Below are 16,960 nucleotides of genomic sequence, written 5' to 3' on the forward strand. Positions count from 1 at the left end.
AAGTGTCAGAATACTCGAATGCGGTACTACTAATTATTGATATACATACATACTAAAATTACATATATAAACGAATAAATATATATAAATAACAAATATACTTACACATATATGACATATACTATATTATACACGAAATTGAGAATAATATAAAGTACTTACTGCTCGGATAAAAATAAAAAGTGTGCGTTAACGCTTTTTTTGAAAGACGGTTTAGTCGGTAGTCTCTTAATGGCATCAGGAAGCGCGTTCCAGAGTCGTGAAGAATGTAGGAGAAAAGAGTTTGAAGCGTAACCAGTACGGTGAGAGGGGAAGGATAATTGGAGAGTATTATTGGAACGAAGGTTACGTTCGTGAGTTTCAAAAAGATAATGGAATTTACTCCTTAAGTAGTTAGGAGACTGGGGGTTTCGAAGAAGAGTGTAGAGGGTACAAAGAGTTCTAACGTTTCTGCATTGACGAATGGAAAGCCGCTTGAGCTGAGACCGATATAAAGAAATGTGATCGAATTTGCGGAGGTTGAAGATAAAGCGTATGGCTTGGTTGAGGAGACGGTCCAGCTTATCGAGAAGATCTTCATTAAGATCTGGATAACACACATCAGCATAATCAATAATCGGAATAATAAGTGCGTGAACAAGATTAATTTTTGTAGCGATAGGCAAAAAGTTTTTAAAGCGATATAAGGAGCGTAGCGTAGCAACAACTGAGCGACTTACCTCCGCAACTTGATGTGACCAACTGAGTGATGAGTCTATGTAAAGGCCAAGATCTTTAACACAAGTTTTTAATTTTATAACTAAATTGTTAAATGTAATTGGTGCCATTGTGTTAACATTAAGTATTATTTACCTTTATTTACCTTTTCATTAAGCTTTATTGAAATAGACTGTACTTTCCAAGATTATACACTAATTTAAAAAGTACATTTTATTAATGGTAATTCAAAAAGTGTAAAGAAACTTATGGTCGAGGAGTGGGTAATAGCGTTCCTTTTAAAACATTACCAAAGTCTAAGCCATAAGCCACAATTGCAGTTGCCAATCAACCTGCTAAACGTGGCAACTACTGGCAAAACTCTCCTTATAGAGAAGGCTTATATACAACAGGAAGTTACAAGTTACAAGAAGGAGTTAACTGTTGGAATAAATAAAAAATAATTAATTTAAAAAATATAGGTCATTCACGAATAAAAAAATATTTATTAAAATTGACTGATAGGTACCTATCACAGAACAGATAGTTGCTGTGAACGAGTGTATTAAATATCAGACAAAAACTTGCGACTTCATATATATTCTCATTTTTTGTTTGTCGTACGTGTGTCAAGTCTCATGCAACAACTGTGTCTCATTACTGCGTTATTGTTCTCCCCGTGTATCGTGTGTTAGACTATCAATAACTCATTGTAAAATGGTGTCATTTAATTTTAATCATGATTATTATGACGATTATGGCTATTGAAATAATTACAAACAACTGTGGATGTATTTTACTAATGTTTGGTAATCTTGTTGCCGCCTTTAAAATTGTTTTAGTAACATAAAGTAAATTATATGAGTACTAAAACTCAAAACGTACTATGTAAAGCAATAATAAATAAATATACTTCTATAATTATTTTCTAAAAATGATTCCTCATCATCATCATCATCATTATCATGCCAGCTGTTAATTATCCTTTGCTGTAAATAGATCTTATCCATAAAGGGGGTTTTGCCAGTTGTCACGCCTGGAAGGGTAGTTGGCAACTGCAGTTGCTTTTTGTAATGTTTTAAGAAGAACGCTGCTATCTATCCCTCGACCATTATATTCCCTTAGTTACCTCTTATGACACCCCCGGGAAAGGAAGGGATGGTCCATTCTATGCCGGGACCATACGGCAAGATACTGTAAGATTATCCTGTATAATTCTAAATTAAGTGATGTTCTAATTTATACCTAAGTCGTAATTGTTTGTTTGTACGTATAAAAAGCATTTAATTTATTAAATAACCATATAATTTGCTATTTCCTGCGATTTTTCCTACGAAAATCAGTATATGCATCCCATATTTTAAGTTTGGATATAAACTACCCGTATACCTACCAAATTTCATTAAAATCCATTCAGCGGTTTAAATGTCTTTAAGTAACATACAAACACCCAAATATCTCTAAAAATTTTAATATTTATATTACTAGAGTAAGATAGAACCGAATTGTACTCATGAATTAGGATAAAAGAATCCTTTCTGATAATTAAGATACATCTAGTATTAGGTAGTCATATGATTATTCGCATGTTTTATTAACACAAGCGTTTTTTTTTTTTACAAATGGTTATTACGCCAAATAGCTACTGACTTTCTCTCTTCTACCTAAAGGTTATCGGGAAGAGATTGCTTTAAGGATAATACCACCTTTTGTACTTCATAAGTGTAATATATATTTTCTTTAAGTGGTGCTATAAAAAATAAATAGTTGACCCAAATACCAAATTTGGATTTGGTTAACGAATTTGAATAACAAATCCGTTCCACCGTTTAAATATAATTAATTAAGAAACACATTAATATATAGATAAACTTTCATATTGTAATTAATATTAATAAGGATTATTTTCCGCGAAAATTTCCACAGAAATGCGAGGTAACGGGATTTTATTGCTAGGGGAACTGAAGCGTTTCCTTTATGCGTTGATTACACTCGTGCCTATTCTTGATAAGATGATGGAATATTTAGAAAAAGAGCTACCATTAAATTAGGCATATATTAAAATTAAATGGGCAGCTTACCGTAAAATAGAAATTAAACGCAGTTCTGTTGGATAACTAATTTCTATATTATACAAACATGCATAACTTTTAATTTATTTATTAACAAACTACCTCCCGCAACTTCCTACTTTTGGATTTTAAAAGTAAGAAAACCAATTAATTAGACTATTTTCAAATAACATGTCAAAATAAAACATACACCAGATTTTAAGTTAACCCTTCAGAAATACAAATGTGATATTTGTAACTTATTTGGTGCAAAAACTATGCAGGAATGCAAATACTACTATGCTATTCCAGCTAAATATTATAAGGATTTTACATAAATTATTTGAATTTTACATATTGTAAAACACTCTACCCGCTGACATTGACGGTCATTTCCATTTAGGGTTTGCTGAAAGAACACTATTTTAGAGTTAAGACCTCATTTGTACATTTGTTTGCCTCTGTCATATTTTATATATAATTAGTGCGTACAAAAAAACCTAAACCAATAATAAAACAAGATTAAAATTATAAGGTAACATGCATTACATATCGGTGTGAATGTGGTCTAGTGAACATGATCTTGCTTCCCACAACTATCACGCGGCACTAGTAGGTATCGGTATAATTTGGCTTCTACAGTACAATGGAATTTCATCGGTGAGCTAATGATATACAGGTTGATGTTTTACATATTATGATTATAATTTCAATTTCACATTTATTTATGTGAAGACGGATGTATCACTTTTGAATGTATGACATTTACTTAAATTTATGATTGACATAAATATACAAACAGATGGCTTATATTAGAAACATTCTGTATCGCGCTACGTCTCTCGCATTACTTAGTACATACAGTATCCTATGCACGAAGTTTGGTTATAACTTACCTATGTATCAAATTTCCTATAAATCCATTTAGTAGTTTTTTCTTGAAAGAGTACCAAACGTACAAAAAGTAATTCATTCATCCATCCGTCCATTTGTCGATAGAAATTTTCCCATTTATTACTTTAATTGGATATTATATTAGTTTTTTTACTAACTTTGTATTTTAAGAGTATGATCGCTTCCAATACAATATATATTATCGTCTATTATAAATTACAGATACAGAGTTGTGTTTGATTATGATAAGAATAGCTATAAATTAATTGATAAAATATGGCGGTAACTTTTATAATGCGCGCGAATAGATATTTGTAGTAACAAAATTAATATATTGAGATTCATAAATCATAAAAATAATTAAGATATCAGCTTTAGAGATAGTTTATAAATGGAGAGAATTTTAAGGACGAATTTCACTTTCAATTCTTGAAATTCCTAAATTAAACTAAATAAAACGTTTTATTTATAGTTCGCCATGTGGTCCCGGCATACGGTGCGGTTACGAACCCGTTTGCCAAGTATTCTAAATATTGACCCCCTCCCCCCAACCCTTTACAGACGAATCTTATGTTCCGTAGTAGACAGTTAATGGCTGATATGATGTCGATGATGTAAAAATTTTTATACTATGTAATTTAAAAGCGAAATAGCTCTAAAACCTTAAACATACATACTGTCTTATAATATAAATCATTGCAGCTCTACAATACATACGTGTAGGTAGGCTCCAGGTATATCACTTTTAGAAAAGCAAATATTTTAGAAAATTTAAAAAAACTGACTGAAAAGACAACGGATTCTGTACGATAAAAGACGGGGGTAAAGCTAGTATTTTATGTATTACTAGGAATGACAAACAAGCTAACGGCCTATTAGATGAAAAGTAGGCAGTAACTGTCAGCTTACACAAGGAACATCACAGATTATATGGCGCCCATGAACCTCCAAAAGGTTAAAAGGTGTTATTAAGGTCTCTCGTGTCTTATCGTGCCTAGTAATATCTCCTGTACTGAAGATAAAGATGAAATCTGTCAATGTTAGCCATTAGCGTGTTATTTGCTATTATATGTATATACTGAATGTGGTATCATCAAACACAAAGGGGCTGGGGGGAATGGGATTGTTAGTAATGGAGACTGAGAATCCCATTGCTACCAATTTACTCAACCAGGTCGACCTCCTCGCGTTTCTCCCTGGAAACTGTCATGGTTAATTCCTGATAAATTCATCATGATGGGCTAACTGGCCTGTTTTCATTCTCATCTATCACCCTTCACTGGTGCTCCGCCAGCGTATCCCGTTAGCACAGGCGGAGTTACCATACCATTTTCGCCCATAAAAAAAACACAAAGGGGCTAAAAAAGAACTTGATTCAAATTTGTTATTGACAATAATTAATAAATTTTGAATAAATGATTTTTCAGCGTTACTCACGTTTTACATTGATGATGCCCAACAAGTTCACGCCTGTATCGCTAGGCTGCTCGCCATGCAGCCGTGAACCGCGCTCATGTACAAAAGCTCTAATTAAGTTCGAAACTAGTCGGGAATCATCGAATTTAAAACGTGAGTTAAACTGACGTAAATAATTACAATAAAGTATGACTCACAGTAGTTACTATTGAGGTAATTTTTTAAAAGTATTTTATCACTACATAGTATAAAACAAAGTCGCTGTCGCTGTCTGTCCGTCCCTATGTATGCTTAAATCTTTAAAACTACGTAACGGATTTTGAAGCAGCTTCTTTTAATAGATAAAGTGATTTAAGAGGAAGGTTTATAAGTATAATACATGTATGATATAGTAGAGAAACACTGATAATTTTAGAGGTTTCTAATGAAATGTCGTAATGTAATGGGGGGCCGGCGACGCTATTTAGTATCAGCATTGCACCCGTGCGAAGCTAGGGCGGGTGGCTAGTAATATATAAATTCCAAATGATATCTTAAATAAAAAAATCACTATCCGCGTCTATATTTTTCTCTGTTTACTTTTTATAGCTAACCTAGATTATGATGAAAGTTTTACTGTCATTTAGATGATGTTGGATGGTACAATTTGCACCCATACGAAGTCAGGGCGATTCGTTAGTATATTATAACAAATAGATTCTCAGAATGTATATTTTAAATCACGCTGTATATAAATGTCACACCTAAATGTAGAGTAATTGTAAACATTCTCTTGTCTTCACAACGAATAACGAGTTTGGAAAACAATAGAATGTATTTACCTTGAAAATATTTTATTACAAAATATTATTGCAATTAAATTTAAGAATATGACTATATTCTGGACACGTTAATTATATTATTAGTATATTAAAAGCAATTAAATAATATTCTTTATAAAACAAGATGTAATAAATGTGATTATCTCTTTACTTACCTCTGGTACTCATAATAAGGGTGGTAGACCGCATTTGTAATACAGCAGTGTGAGAGCGATGTGGTTTGAAAGTGTCCGTATATAATTTAAGATTTTTCTTTGTAAAAAAACAACGAAGTCAATCATAAAAACTATATATAAATCATACACGGGAGTCAACCCTATCCACTGCAGAAAGAACATCAATATACGATTAGCAAGCTGACGTTTGACCTAATAAAATTGGGAACAAATCGAAATAATTTTCAAATAGACCTTACTATTGTATTATTAACGTTGAATCGATACGATTTTGATTTGATCTCAATTCGATTATGTCAAAAGTCAACTTACTGTTGGCGTAGTAATTAATTGCGCTCTATTATTTATTTATATATATATATATATATATATATATATATATATATATATATATATATATATATATATATATATATAAAACTAATAAAAATTATTGAGAACCTTCTCTTTTTAAAGTCTTTTAAAATGAATAAGGCATACTGTTCGTTTGCCAAATTAAAAAAATGGGTGAAGGCATGACGAATACATTGTGAAAGTGGAAGAATGCATGTTTCGAAAGAAACCAACACCAATCTACCACGGCTATAAATAAACTAAAATTGCTCCTCTCTTAAATACAATATAAAAGGATGAGTGAGGATGAGACGGAATAAATCAATCGATGAATTTAAATACTATTTTCAATCGACTTCAAAAAGAAGAAAGTTCTCAATTCAGTTGTATTTTGTTTTATGTTTGTTACCTCATAATTTCGTCATTTATAAACCAATTTGGAAAAATCTTTTTTATCTGAAAGAATATATTTAAAGATTAATCTGATGGAATTACTTCTAAAATTGATTTAGTACTTTAGTTTTTAAATTGAAATAACTGGTTTTGCAAGAATTGGAGTCGGCGGGTTTGTAGATCACAATCATAAATTATAATTACCCAGATCTAAAAATTCATGTCAGTACAGGTTTTTATTTTTTAATCTTACTGTACATATTTTATTGTTAGCTCTATGTTCAGTTTTGGGCGGATCACCATGAAACACAAGTGATGAGATGATCTAAGGGGCGTAACCAAACCACGAGAAGAAAAAAAAATTGATTACTGTTATTTTGTATGTTTTAACAATCATGTTACAATGTTTTAAGTATTACCTATTATTAGATCTTGGTTCTCACGCACTAGTTTTAATGTAGGTATATTGCAATATCTTATCTTACTAATATAATTAAATTTTAACTAGACGATGTCTATACATAGGAGATAGTTAAATTTATTAACGAAATATTGACATGATCTAATAAGAGTCCTAGGACCCAAACAATTACTTTTAGAAACTTTGTCTGTCTGACTGCCTGTCTGTATATTCATTCCAACATCCTACAAACACTACCAGAGGGAGACTTTGTACAAAAGTCGATTGCTTGGGTACCTCTGTCCCATTCGTGTTTCAACCGTGAAGCAGTTGTGTTTGCATGGCTGTGTTTCGGTTTGAAGGGTGGGATATGGCGTGAATTTACTGGGTACAGAGGAATAACACCTGAGTCCTCAGGAATGGCAACGCATGGGGGTATCATGGGCGAAACAGTATACTCTGTTATGTCCATGGTACTGCTCATGTCTATAGGCGACGGTTACCACTTTCCATCAGGTGGGCCGTCAGCTTGTTTGCCATTCTAAGTTCTATAAAAAAAAAAAAAAAAAAAAAACTACTAGGCTAAGGTTTACACAGTTGTGTTCCTGAAGGTAAAACTTAACATTTGGTATATGTTCTATTTTAACCTAGTGAAGGGTTAAATGGACAGTTTTTATGAAGAGAGAAGACATATACGGTTGACAAAAAACTTCTTATTAAGTGCCTATACAACACAACAACACTAAATCCTTATTAATAATTATAAATATGAAGATGAGTTTATTTATTTGTACCTCTTAGTGCTTTCTGTATACAGGAACTATATGGGATGAGATCTTTCCCTTTATTTCCCTTGATTGAGAGGACTGAAAGGGAAAGAAAGATGAAAAGACACAGGTTACTTTTTATCCAGTCATCGAATGCCGATCACGCAAACGGAAATCGCGGGTAAAAACTAGTTTATAATAAATTAGTAAAATGCCCATAAATATAAGTGTTTTTATTAATTGTCGATAAAATAAAATAATCTTTATAACAGGTTCATTACGGTGAAATGAAACCGAACCAAATATCCTATATTCTGATCTAGTCTTAAACTTGATGCATAATTCCTAGCCAGGATAAGTCTGTTCCGATCAAACCGGCACACCAAGAGTACACACGTGTAAATTTTAGGGATTGACATGCTCTAGGATGAACGAGAGGACAATCGGCTAGCCGCAACCGGCCGACTACAAATGACCGACTATTCAGCCTGAAGCCAGTATAATAGAACATTAGGTAGGGACAAAGTCAGTCAGCCAGGAGTGAGCGTTGATGTGCTGTAACTATGGTGTAACTATTGAAGTCATAAAAATATTATTAAAACATGAAAATCTCATCTTAATATTTTTAAGTGTTTAAAAAATCTATACGGGCGGGATTTAAAACCGCAGCTTTTATATAATACATTTAAATTAACACTTTACAAAAGAAGCATCTACTTTTTCTAAGATAATTAGTAGATAAAATATAGATAATACGTTTCCTAAGATAGAGATATGTTATGAGTATGCGACATGTCTAGCTTAACATAGTATGTCACATTAATATTTTTTACTTTTGTGACATGTTTCTGAAAATAAAAATATTAAATTCCACTGATTAAATATTTTAATGTTACCTTTCACAATTTGTAGTTTTGTGTTTAAAATTAATCAGAAAGGTCGATATTGGTATTATCAATAGGTTTAATTGTAAATTTCCATGAAACGTGATTTTCACGTGATACACGTGTAGTTGTAAATTATTGTCATATCGTCATCGGCCTGTTAGCTCAGTTGGTTAGAGCGCCGTGCTAATAACGCGGAGGTCATGAGTTCGATCCTCTTACGGGCCATAACTTTTTTTATGTAGCACTATTATAATTGTAAAAACAGAATCTGTAAAAAAAATCAAATAAACTTTGAAATAACGCTCATATTTATTTTTTATAAATACATATAAATGAAAATTTCTGTTCGTTGATAAGTGCTTTCCTTGTGAACCGCTAGACCGATTTTCTAATATTTGTTTATGTTCTTAATCTTAAGGGAAATAAAAAAAATATGTAGAAAGGGCAACGTATATGAGATCTCAGATCCACTTCTCAAAAATAAAAAAAGATCCGCTATTTACATATTTTTTGGTGGAACTTTGTTAATTTTGTACATATACCAAGTATATTGTAATTTTCCTAGAATTAATTTAGATACTAAATAACTTTTATATCATAAACTTTTTTATACAATAAACATTATAAAAATAAACAAATTAATTAATGTAAGAACTGGCTCATATCTGAAATAAATATAAGTATATTCTCACGCTCTCGATAGGTATCTATTGCATTAATATGAATATACTTGCGTGATACACAAACCAAAGGTAATAAAATCCTGTATTATATAGTATAAAGTATTATATAGTTTTGTGATACAATATACTTTAGTCTCCTAAAATACTATTTTATTCTAACTACATAAAAGAATTCTGTCATCTATTTTTGTAATTGGATAGAATATTTAAAATAAATAAATAAAAAATACAATATATTGTAACAACACGTATTTTATTCATACAAAAATATTTTCTCTTACTTCGTATAATAAGTTTGAAAATATCCCTTTATATGAGCACCTGAACACTCTATGTCTAAATTAATTATTATACAAGACATAAAACAAAAACGACTGACTTAACATATAATTTAAATAAATAAATTGAGCCTCTTATCATACCAAGCACCAAGTATTATATCCAATCCATTATATCTCACGATAACTATAAAGATTTAATTGCACTACCGGCCGGTCACTAAATTTACAAACATGTATGTATATAAGTAAAAATTATTTACATTTAAAACTAACATTTCGGTATAATTATACTGAGCTTATATGGATTAATGTAAAACGTTACAATAACATTTTTACTGAGTACATTTCAATGATTAAATTTATCTAATTAATTAATAATAAACACAAATTACAACTACGTAATTTTACATTTTATTGTGGGTGGGATCTTGCGTTACAATAAGAGGTACATATGTAATTATTTGAATTATAACACTAATGTTATAAAATTATTAAAAATACCGCAAAATATCATAATATAAAAACAGACGATTCATAACTGAGTATTTAATGATAAATTGAGGTAAACTTGGTGACTATAAAATAATACAAAATACTTTAATTAACTGTAAGAGTAATATTATAATCTCTTCAATTATGTTCAGTAGATACCTACATAGCTATCGCGATATTTATTAATATATATATATATATATATATATATATATATATATATATATATATATATATATATATATATATATATATATATATATATTGTTATATACCTACACTAATCAAAAAACAAATATTTAAATTTATATTATTTGGTTATAATATATATTTATTTACATAAGAGTTGTATGGCATATTTTTAACATTCTACGGAATGAACATATGGCGGTTCGTCTAATTTAGCAATAGACGCAGATGATGTTCAGCCATCGCGACCAGTAATTATTGATATAACGCTTCTGTGTTCAGAATCGCTGTCACCACTCAGTATAATATTTGTTTCGCCCATAAATCCTGAATCGATCTGTTCTGGTCCACGACTAATTTTTCTTTTCATCTCATAACTATGCAGACCCAACTCTGCGAACATTTCCTTTGTATCGTCAAAATTACCAAAAAATACGGAATCTGTTTCAACGCTCTCTCCACCAGATTCGCTACGTCCATCGCACAAAGATTCTAAATCATCAGTATCAGACTCCATCAGTAATATTGGTGTTCTAGTTATTGATCTAGCGACCGGCACCGGAGCGGGTTCGGGAATATTTTTAGGTCTCAATTGCATAAGGTATTTTGCTCTCCGTTTTGAGTCATTGGAATCTGTGCTCATATAACCCGAGTCTTCAGTTCTATACAATTTTCTTAAATCAGTGCGCCGAGATCTAGTACGCGCAGACCTACGTCCAGAACGTCGAGCATTTAAGTTATCTACTCGTGTGTACGGAGGAAAACGATCTCTTTCTTCTGATATACGTCTTCTATCACCAGAGGGGCTTTCTCTAATTGATGAAGAGAACTTTGGAGACAAATCAGGAATACGTCGTTGCTTCGGAGGTACAGGTGGTTTTAAATCTTTCTGATTATCTATTTGTCTTATCAAATCTGGGGTTTTTACAGATCTAGCAAAACATGCCGCATCTTGATTTAGATAAGGTAGACTTCCACGTCTGTTATAAAGATTTATTTCATTAGTTTGCACTTTTGCTTTGGCTTCATATATTTGTCTCAGGCTACCAATTTTTCTGGTGAAAGTAACTTCTGGTGGAGTATTGGGTTTATTTTTAGATTCTGGTGTATTTGTTTGAACTTTGAATTTGAAACTTCCCCCAGATTTTAAAAGTATCTTTTCAACGCGTTTGTTTTCACGCTTAGGTTTCCGGTCAAGAGTATCTGGATCAAATTCTTCATTTACTTTACGCCTACTTTCTATTGGGGAGCCACTTACTTTTATAGTCAGTGGACCAGGTTTCGAGATATTATCATACAATGGTTCGGAAGAGTTTATAATTATTTCACTGCGATTTTTGAATTGAGGTTGTACTATATTATAAGGATTTTGTACATAATCTCCTCCAAATCGTTTTATATCGCACCAACTATTAAATGAATCTTGTTGATAATTGTCAACAGCTTTATTTATATCGCGCCAACTACTTGTTAGTCTACCACGAGCTGCGCTCTGAGGTCTTTGATTGTGGTCAAATATATCTTTATGAGCTAACTCTGGTCCGCAAGCTAATGAAAATCTGCGTCTTTTGAGCGCATTTTTATCTAAACTATCCAAATCCATAAAAATATTATCTCGTGAAAGAGACTTTTCTTTTTTACGATTAATAGAAAGTGTATTATCGTCACTATAATAATGAGAGTCAGCAGCCACTACTGGTATAACAATCTTAGGGGCAATAGGTGTTACAGATTCTATTTTCATCTCTTCTAATACTTTTGGTTCTGTTCGGCGACAGTTATTAAGTTCACGTATAACTGCTTCCATTTTTATTTTAACTTCCACTGGTATGGGTTCTTCTTCTTCTTCATGTTGTGGTGATTCTGGTAATTGTGGTGGGTTTGCTGGAGGTGGAGGAGGTGGAGGCAATTTCTTTCTTATACGTCTTGACATTTGATTCGAAATATTTTTATTTTCCTGTATTTTGGTTGGTGTGGTTGGTATTACATTTTTTATATCTTCGGGCATCTTTCCAATATTTTGCTTTATAGTAATATTAGCGCATTTAGAATCATCTTTCTTTATATCTCTCTTGACATCCTCTTTCTTTGTCTCTTTCATCTCATTGATTTTTAGATTACTAACTTGTTCTTTAACTTTAGAATCTACTAACTGTAGATTGCGTTTAATTTCTTCAATTCGTAGTGGTTCTGTAGAATGTGGCCGTATTTCACTCTTTAATTTTGCTTCTATTGCTCTTGGAGAACCAATAACTTTCTTTATAGGCTTTATCGATTTTTCTGACTGTGGGGGAGATGGCACATCGTCTAACCACTTCCGAACAATCGTTTGTTTATAATCTTCACTAACGCATGTTTTACATGAATTAGATCTGGTCAATGCTATAGATTTCTGGCTTTTAGTAACAATGTCACATCCAGGACATCCACCGCAATGACCTGCTCTTCTACTATTTTCCTGTTTCAGATTTATGGCAATACTATATCTGCGATTACGACGAGCGCACGGAATATCACAACCAAGATCTATTGAATTATAAAGATCTTCTTCTGGTATATCAGACAAAATTGGGATGAACCTTTTTGAAGTCATTTTATCCTTGGCCAAAGACATGATTTCACGTATCTTCATTAAAAATTCAATCGCTGCTGGTGGAGGATTCTGAAACAAATATAAGACACAAATATGAATTTAATATAAATAATGGAATATCCACAATAAATATATTTATAAATCAACTAATATTATATATACCTACGTTTATTTATTTATTTTTATCATTGTATATATTCACATTATTATTATTATATTATATTATTTATTTAAACTTTAGTACTCAGTAAAATTCTATGTTCATTTGGCGAACTTAACACCAGGTGGTGTTCTCTACCAGTCAACCATTGGGCAAACCGTGAAATATTATACGTAGGCGGTGCATTATTGAATAGAGGAAAAATAAAGCAATATCTATTTGATATATTCATATAATATAAACATAAAAATAGTCTAATATAAACATACATCTAATATACAATACATACATAAATAAGTACATAAAATATTACTATATAAAAAAATTAGATAAAACAACTGTAACAGAAAGAGCAAGCTAGCTTGTTTAGGGTGGACTTTAAGTCAAGCCGGAGTGAGTTCCAGTGATATTTTTGATTATATATTAGAACTTACAAAAATATACATAATGTTTTGTGACCTAAATATTTTAATTTCTAACCTAATAGTAAAGATTATAAAGTTTATTTCAAATATACATTTTAAATATAAAAAAATATATTTTAATTAATTTTTTTAAATACTTGCCTTCAGATGATCGGTTTCAAAAAAAACCGGGTTGAAATATAGTTTCTTTCTAAGAGCTGGCTCTCCGTTTGAAGATTGAAATGGTTGTCTCGCCACCGTATTATTTTCTAAAGTACAATCTATAATAGATAATTCGGAATGTGGAGCTCTTTCAAAAGTATCTGGTGACATCGACCGACGTTGAAAACGTTCGTTCATTTTTTCTGATGTTGTCGATGCCCTTATCGAAGGTCTAGTTGGCTTTTTACGTCTTGTATGGACCATTGCCGATACTACGTTAGAATTTGTTTTCTGAAACTGATTAAACTTTATTAATGATAACAACACAACCAACTTTATTGAATCAAAAGCATCTGTTGTAAGATTATCACCTGTTTATAAAAGTACATTTACCTTTTGAGTGATATTCGGAGATGAATCAATAGTATCTTCTGTATGCTCGCTGACATCAGATAAACCAGAATCATTTAAAAAATTTGAGTTCAAATTACTCATATTCAATAATGGATTAGTTTTTAATTGCTGCAATGAAAAATAAATGGGTAAATAACAAACTACCAAATTACATGAAAACAAAAATATATTTTCTTTCATTGTTATTAAAATATTTATAGTAACATACCACATTGTCTAAGTCGATACGAGAATCGAGTGGCGATCCATTTTCTGTGGATATAGTGTTAGAGTGATTGGACTCCGGGTCTTTATCCTTTCGTTTCTGCCTTTGTTTGTAATGAATATAAAATATAATGCCGGCCGCATATATAAAAACCAGCATGAGTACACATACGCAGATCGCTAACGACTCCAGCACACTCAGACCTTGGTTCTGAGAGGAAGGTTCTGACGTTACTGTCTCGCCAGCATGAAATGGTATGGATCGGACATCTATAAAAAAAATACATTAAATAAATAAGTAATGACGTTCATTATAATTTAAGACTTAATTATAAGTAAATAGTTACTAATTAAAAATACATACAAATGACGATAGGTATCTCATTAAAGACTTTTTCTTATTATTGCATAATATACCTAATATAGTATGTATAATATGTCATATAAAAGCAAACAATTGTTATGGTACTCATAGTTATTTAAATTGCTACTGAAATAGCTAAAATAATAACAATAAATATTAAGTTACCTCTTTTTCTGATCAATGTCAGGTTCGAAATGATTTTATTAATATTAAAGAGATAAAATATCGAACTTTATAATAAAAAAAAATATACTTACCAAGTAAGGAATTATGTGAAGCGCCAGCAATTCTAAAGGCAGCACAGGAGGCGGCAAGGCGGGACTGTTCATGAGCTGAACACAATACGTGCGCTGCTACTAGGCGTCCTTCCAAACGAGCGTGCAGTGCCGCAGATCCTCGCCACTGTTAACAGCTAGTTTGTTAAATAAATCCTGCCTATACTGATATAAGAAATTTGTTTTTATTTTTTAATAAAATGGAAAAATTTATTAGCTATTTATTGTATGCAAATTTGAAATTATTTTTTAAATACTGATCCTGAATTTGGTACTCTTAAAGTATACTTTAATAGTTTTTTTACAGCTCTATCTGATAAAATACGAAATCGCGTCTTTTAATCATTTAGTACCAGATAATATTCCTGTGTATATTCAATGGTAGACTACACACGGCTCGTATATTAGCGAGATGATAGTTCAAATTCCTTCAGATCGAGCTTCAAGTTAGAGGCAATTTTAAGCTTATACAGATGTTTAAAGTTAGAATCAATAAATAAATTTTATCATTAAAAATTAAAAATTACTGCTGTGTTTTCTATTGTTGTACTACAATATTATTTATGACACTACAAATGGCGAATAGTGTATTAAACTTATACTGTCAAAAATAAAGTAACGGATAAGGATAAGTGATGGAAATTTATAAAGATCCCCCATAAACATAATTAAGATATGATTACCCAACCTCCACTGTGATGTTTTTTTTTTTTTTTTTTTTTTTTTATACTACTTAGAATGGCAAACAAGCTGACGGCCCACCTGATGGAAAGTAGTAACCGTCGCCTATAGACATGAGCAGTACCATGGACATAATAGAGTATACTGTTTCGCCCATGATACCCCCCATGCGTTGCCATTCCTGAGGACTCAGGTGTTATTCCTCTGTACCCAGTAAATTCACGCCATATCCCATCCTTCAAACCGAAACACAGTTATGCAAACACAACTGCTTCACGGTTGAAACACGAATGGGACAGAGGTACCCAAGCAATCGACTTTTGTACAAAGTCTCCCTCTGGTAAATAATAATAATGTTCCGTTGGCGACCCAATTTATATTTAATAAAATCATAAATATAATTAACATAATCATTTGAAGTTTACGACAATCCACGTTATCCCAAAATTTACAACTGCAGTTACAAAATTTTAATAAGGCATCATGATTTTGAAAATTAACGGAAACACCTCAAAATTGTGACGGCAATGAAAACGTGATTCTGGTCGATACAAAAAAAAATGTACTCGAATATTTTTCTTATCTGAAGTCTTAATATCGATATGAGACTATAAAAGATAAATCGAAACTGGATTATCCCAGTATATATGTTAATTTCCGCTATTCGTAAAATGAAATTTATGTGTTTTGAACACACAAGTAATAATGGCGCGTGCCAGTACCGATGCCAACATCCACAAAACACTGTAAAAACCGCCATGGAGAATGTTAATGTTGGGATCACTGAACAAATAATCACTATATTTTACTTGGTGTAAGATTTTGTAAATATGTATTAATTTATTATATAATTAGAATGCTAATTTAAATATTACAGTTCTTTAAAACGCTTATTCATCTTATTAATTTTATTTCCAATTGCCATATTTGTTTTCCGTTATACTTATAAAAGTGAAAATAGTCAATACCTACATTTATTTATGTTATTCATAGATGTACGAGTTCATTCAATTGTTTATAACTGTGAAAACTAAACACATATTTAAAAAAGAACTTAAATTTTTTTTAATTACTAAACAAAAATTAGCGGAAATATTTATTGCCTGAATGTGACAGAAAGTGACCTCTAACTACCCCTCATCTAATGGTATCTGTTATTTATTTAGAATATAATATCAAATGGAGGCCAATGTAATGGACACATACAATGCATTTTATTCATTT

General features: G+C 31.4%; 1 protein-coding gene and 1 non-coding gene across 2 annotated transcripts in view; one reads left to right on the forward strand and one right to left on the reverse strand.

Annotated features, from left to right (window-relative positions):
• The first annotated feature begins 8,985 nt into the window (after window positions 1-8,985).
• On the forward strand, window positions 8,986-9,059 carry Trnai-aau (transfer RNA isoleucine (anticodon AAU)). Its single transcript has one exon. It is a non-coding gene; the product is annotated as a tRNA-Ile (tRNA).
• Window positions 9,060-10,564: 1,505 nt separating this feature from the next.
• LOC113521989 (uncharacterized) overlaps window positions 10,565-16,960 on the reverse strand; it is a 29,212-nt gene continuing 22,816 nt past the window's right edge. The window contains exons 6-10 of the mRNA XM_031910027.2: window positions 15,038-15,182; window positions 14,421-14,686; window positions 14,192-14,320; window positions 13,799-14,095; window positions 10,565-13,141 (exon numbers count right to left, since the gene is read on the reverse strand). Coding sequence (XP_031765887.1) covers window positions 10,715-13,141; window positions 13,799-14,095; window positions 14,192-14,320; window positions 14,421-14,686; window positions 15,038-15,182 — 3,264 coding nt within the window. The 3' untranslated portion in view covers window positions 10,565-10,714. The remainder of the gene's footprint in view (window positions 13,142-13,798; window positions 14,096-14,191; window positions 14,321-14,420; window positions 14,687-15,037; window positions 15,183-16,960) is intronic.

This window comes from Galleria mellonella, unplaced genomic scaffold (genome assembly GCF_026898425.1).
Source record: "Galleria mellonella isolate WM207_F2 unplaced genomic scaffold, CSIRO_AGI_GalMel_v1 utg63, whole genome shotgun sequence".
In the NCBI taxonomy this organism is placed as follows: domain Eukaryota; kingdom Metazoa; phylum Arthropoda; class Insecta; order Lepidoptera; family Pyralidae; genus Galleria; species Galleria mellonella.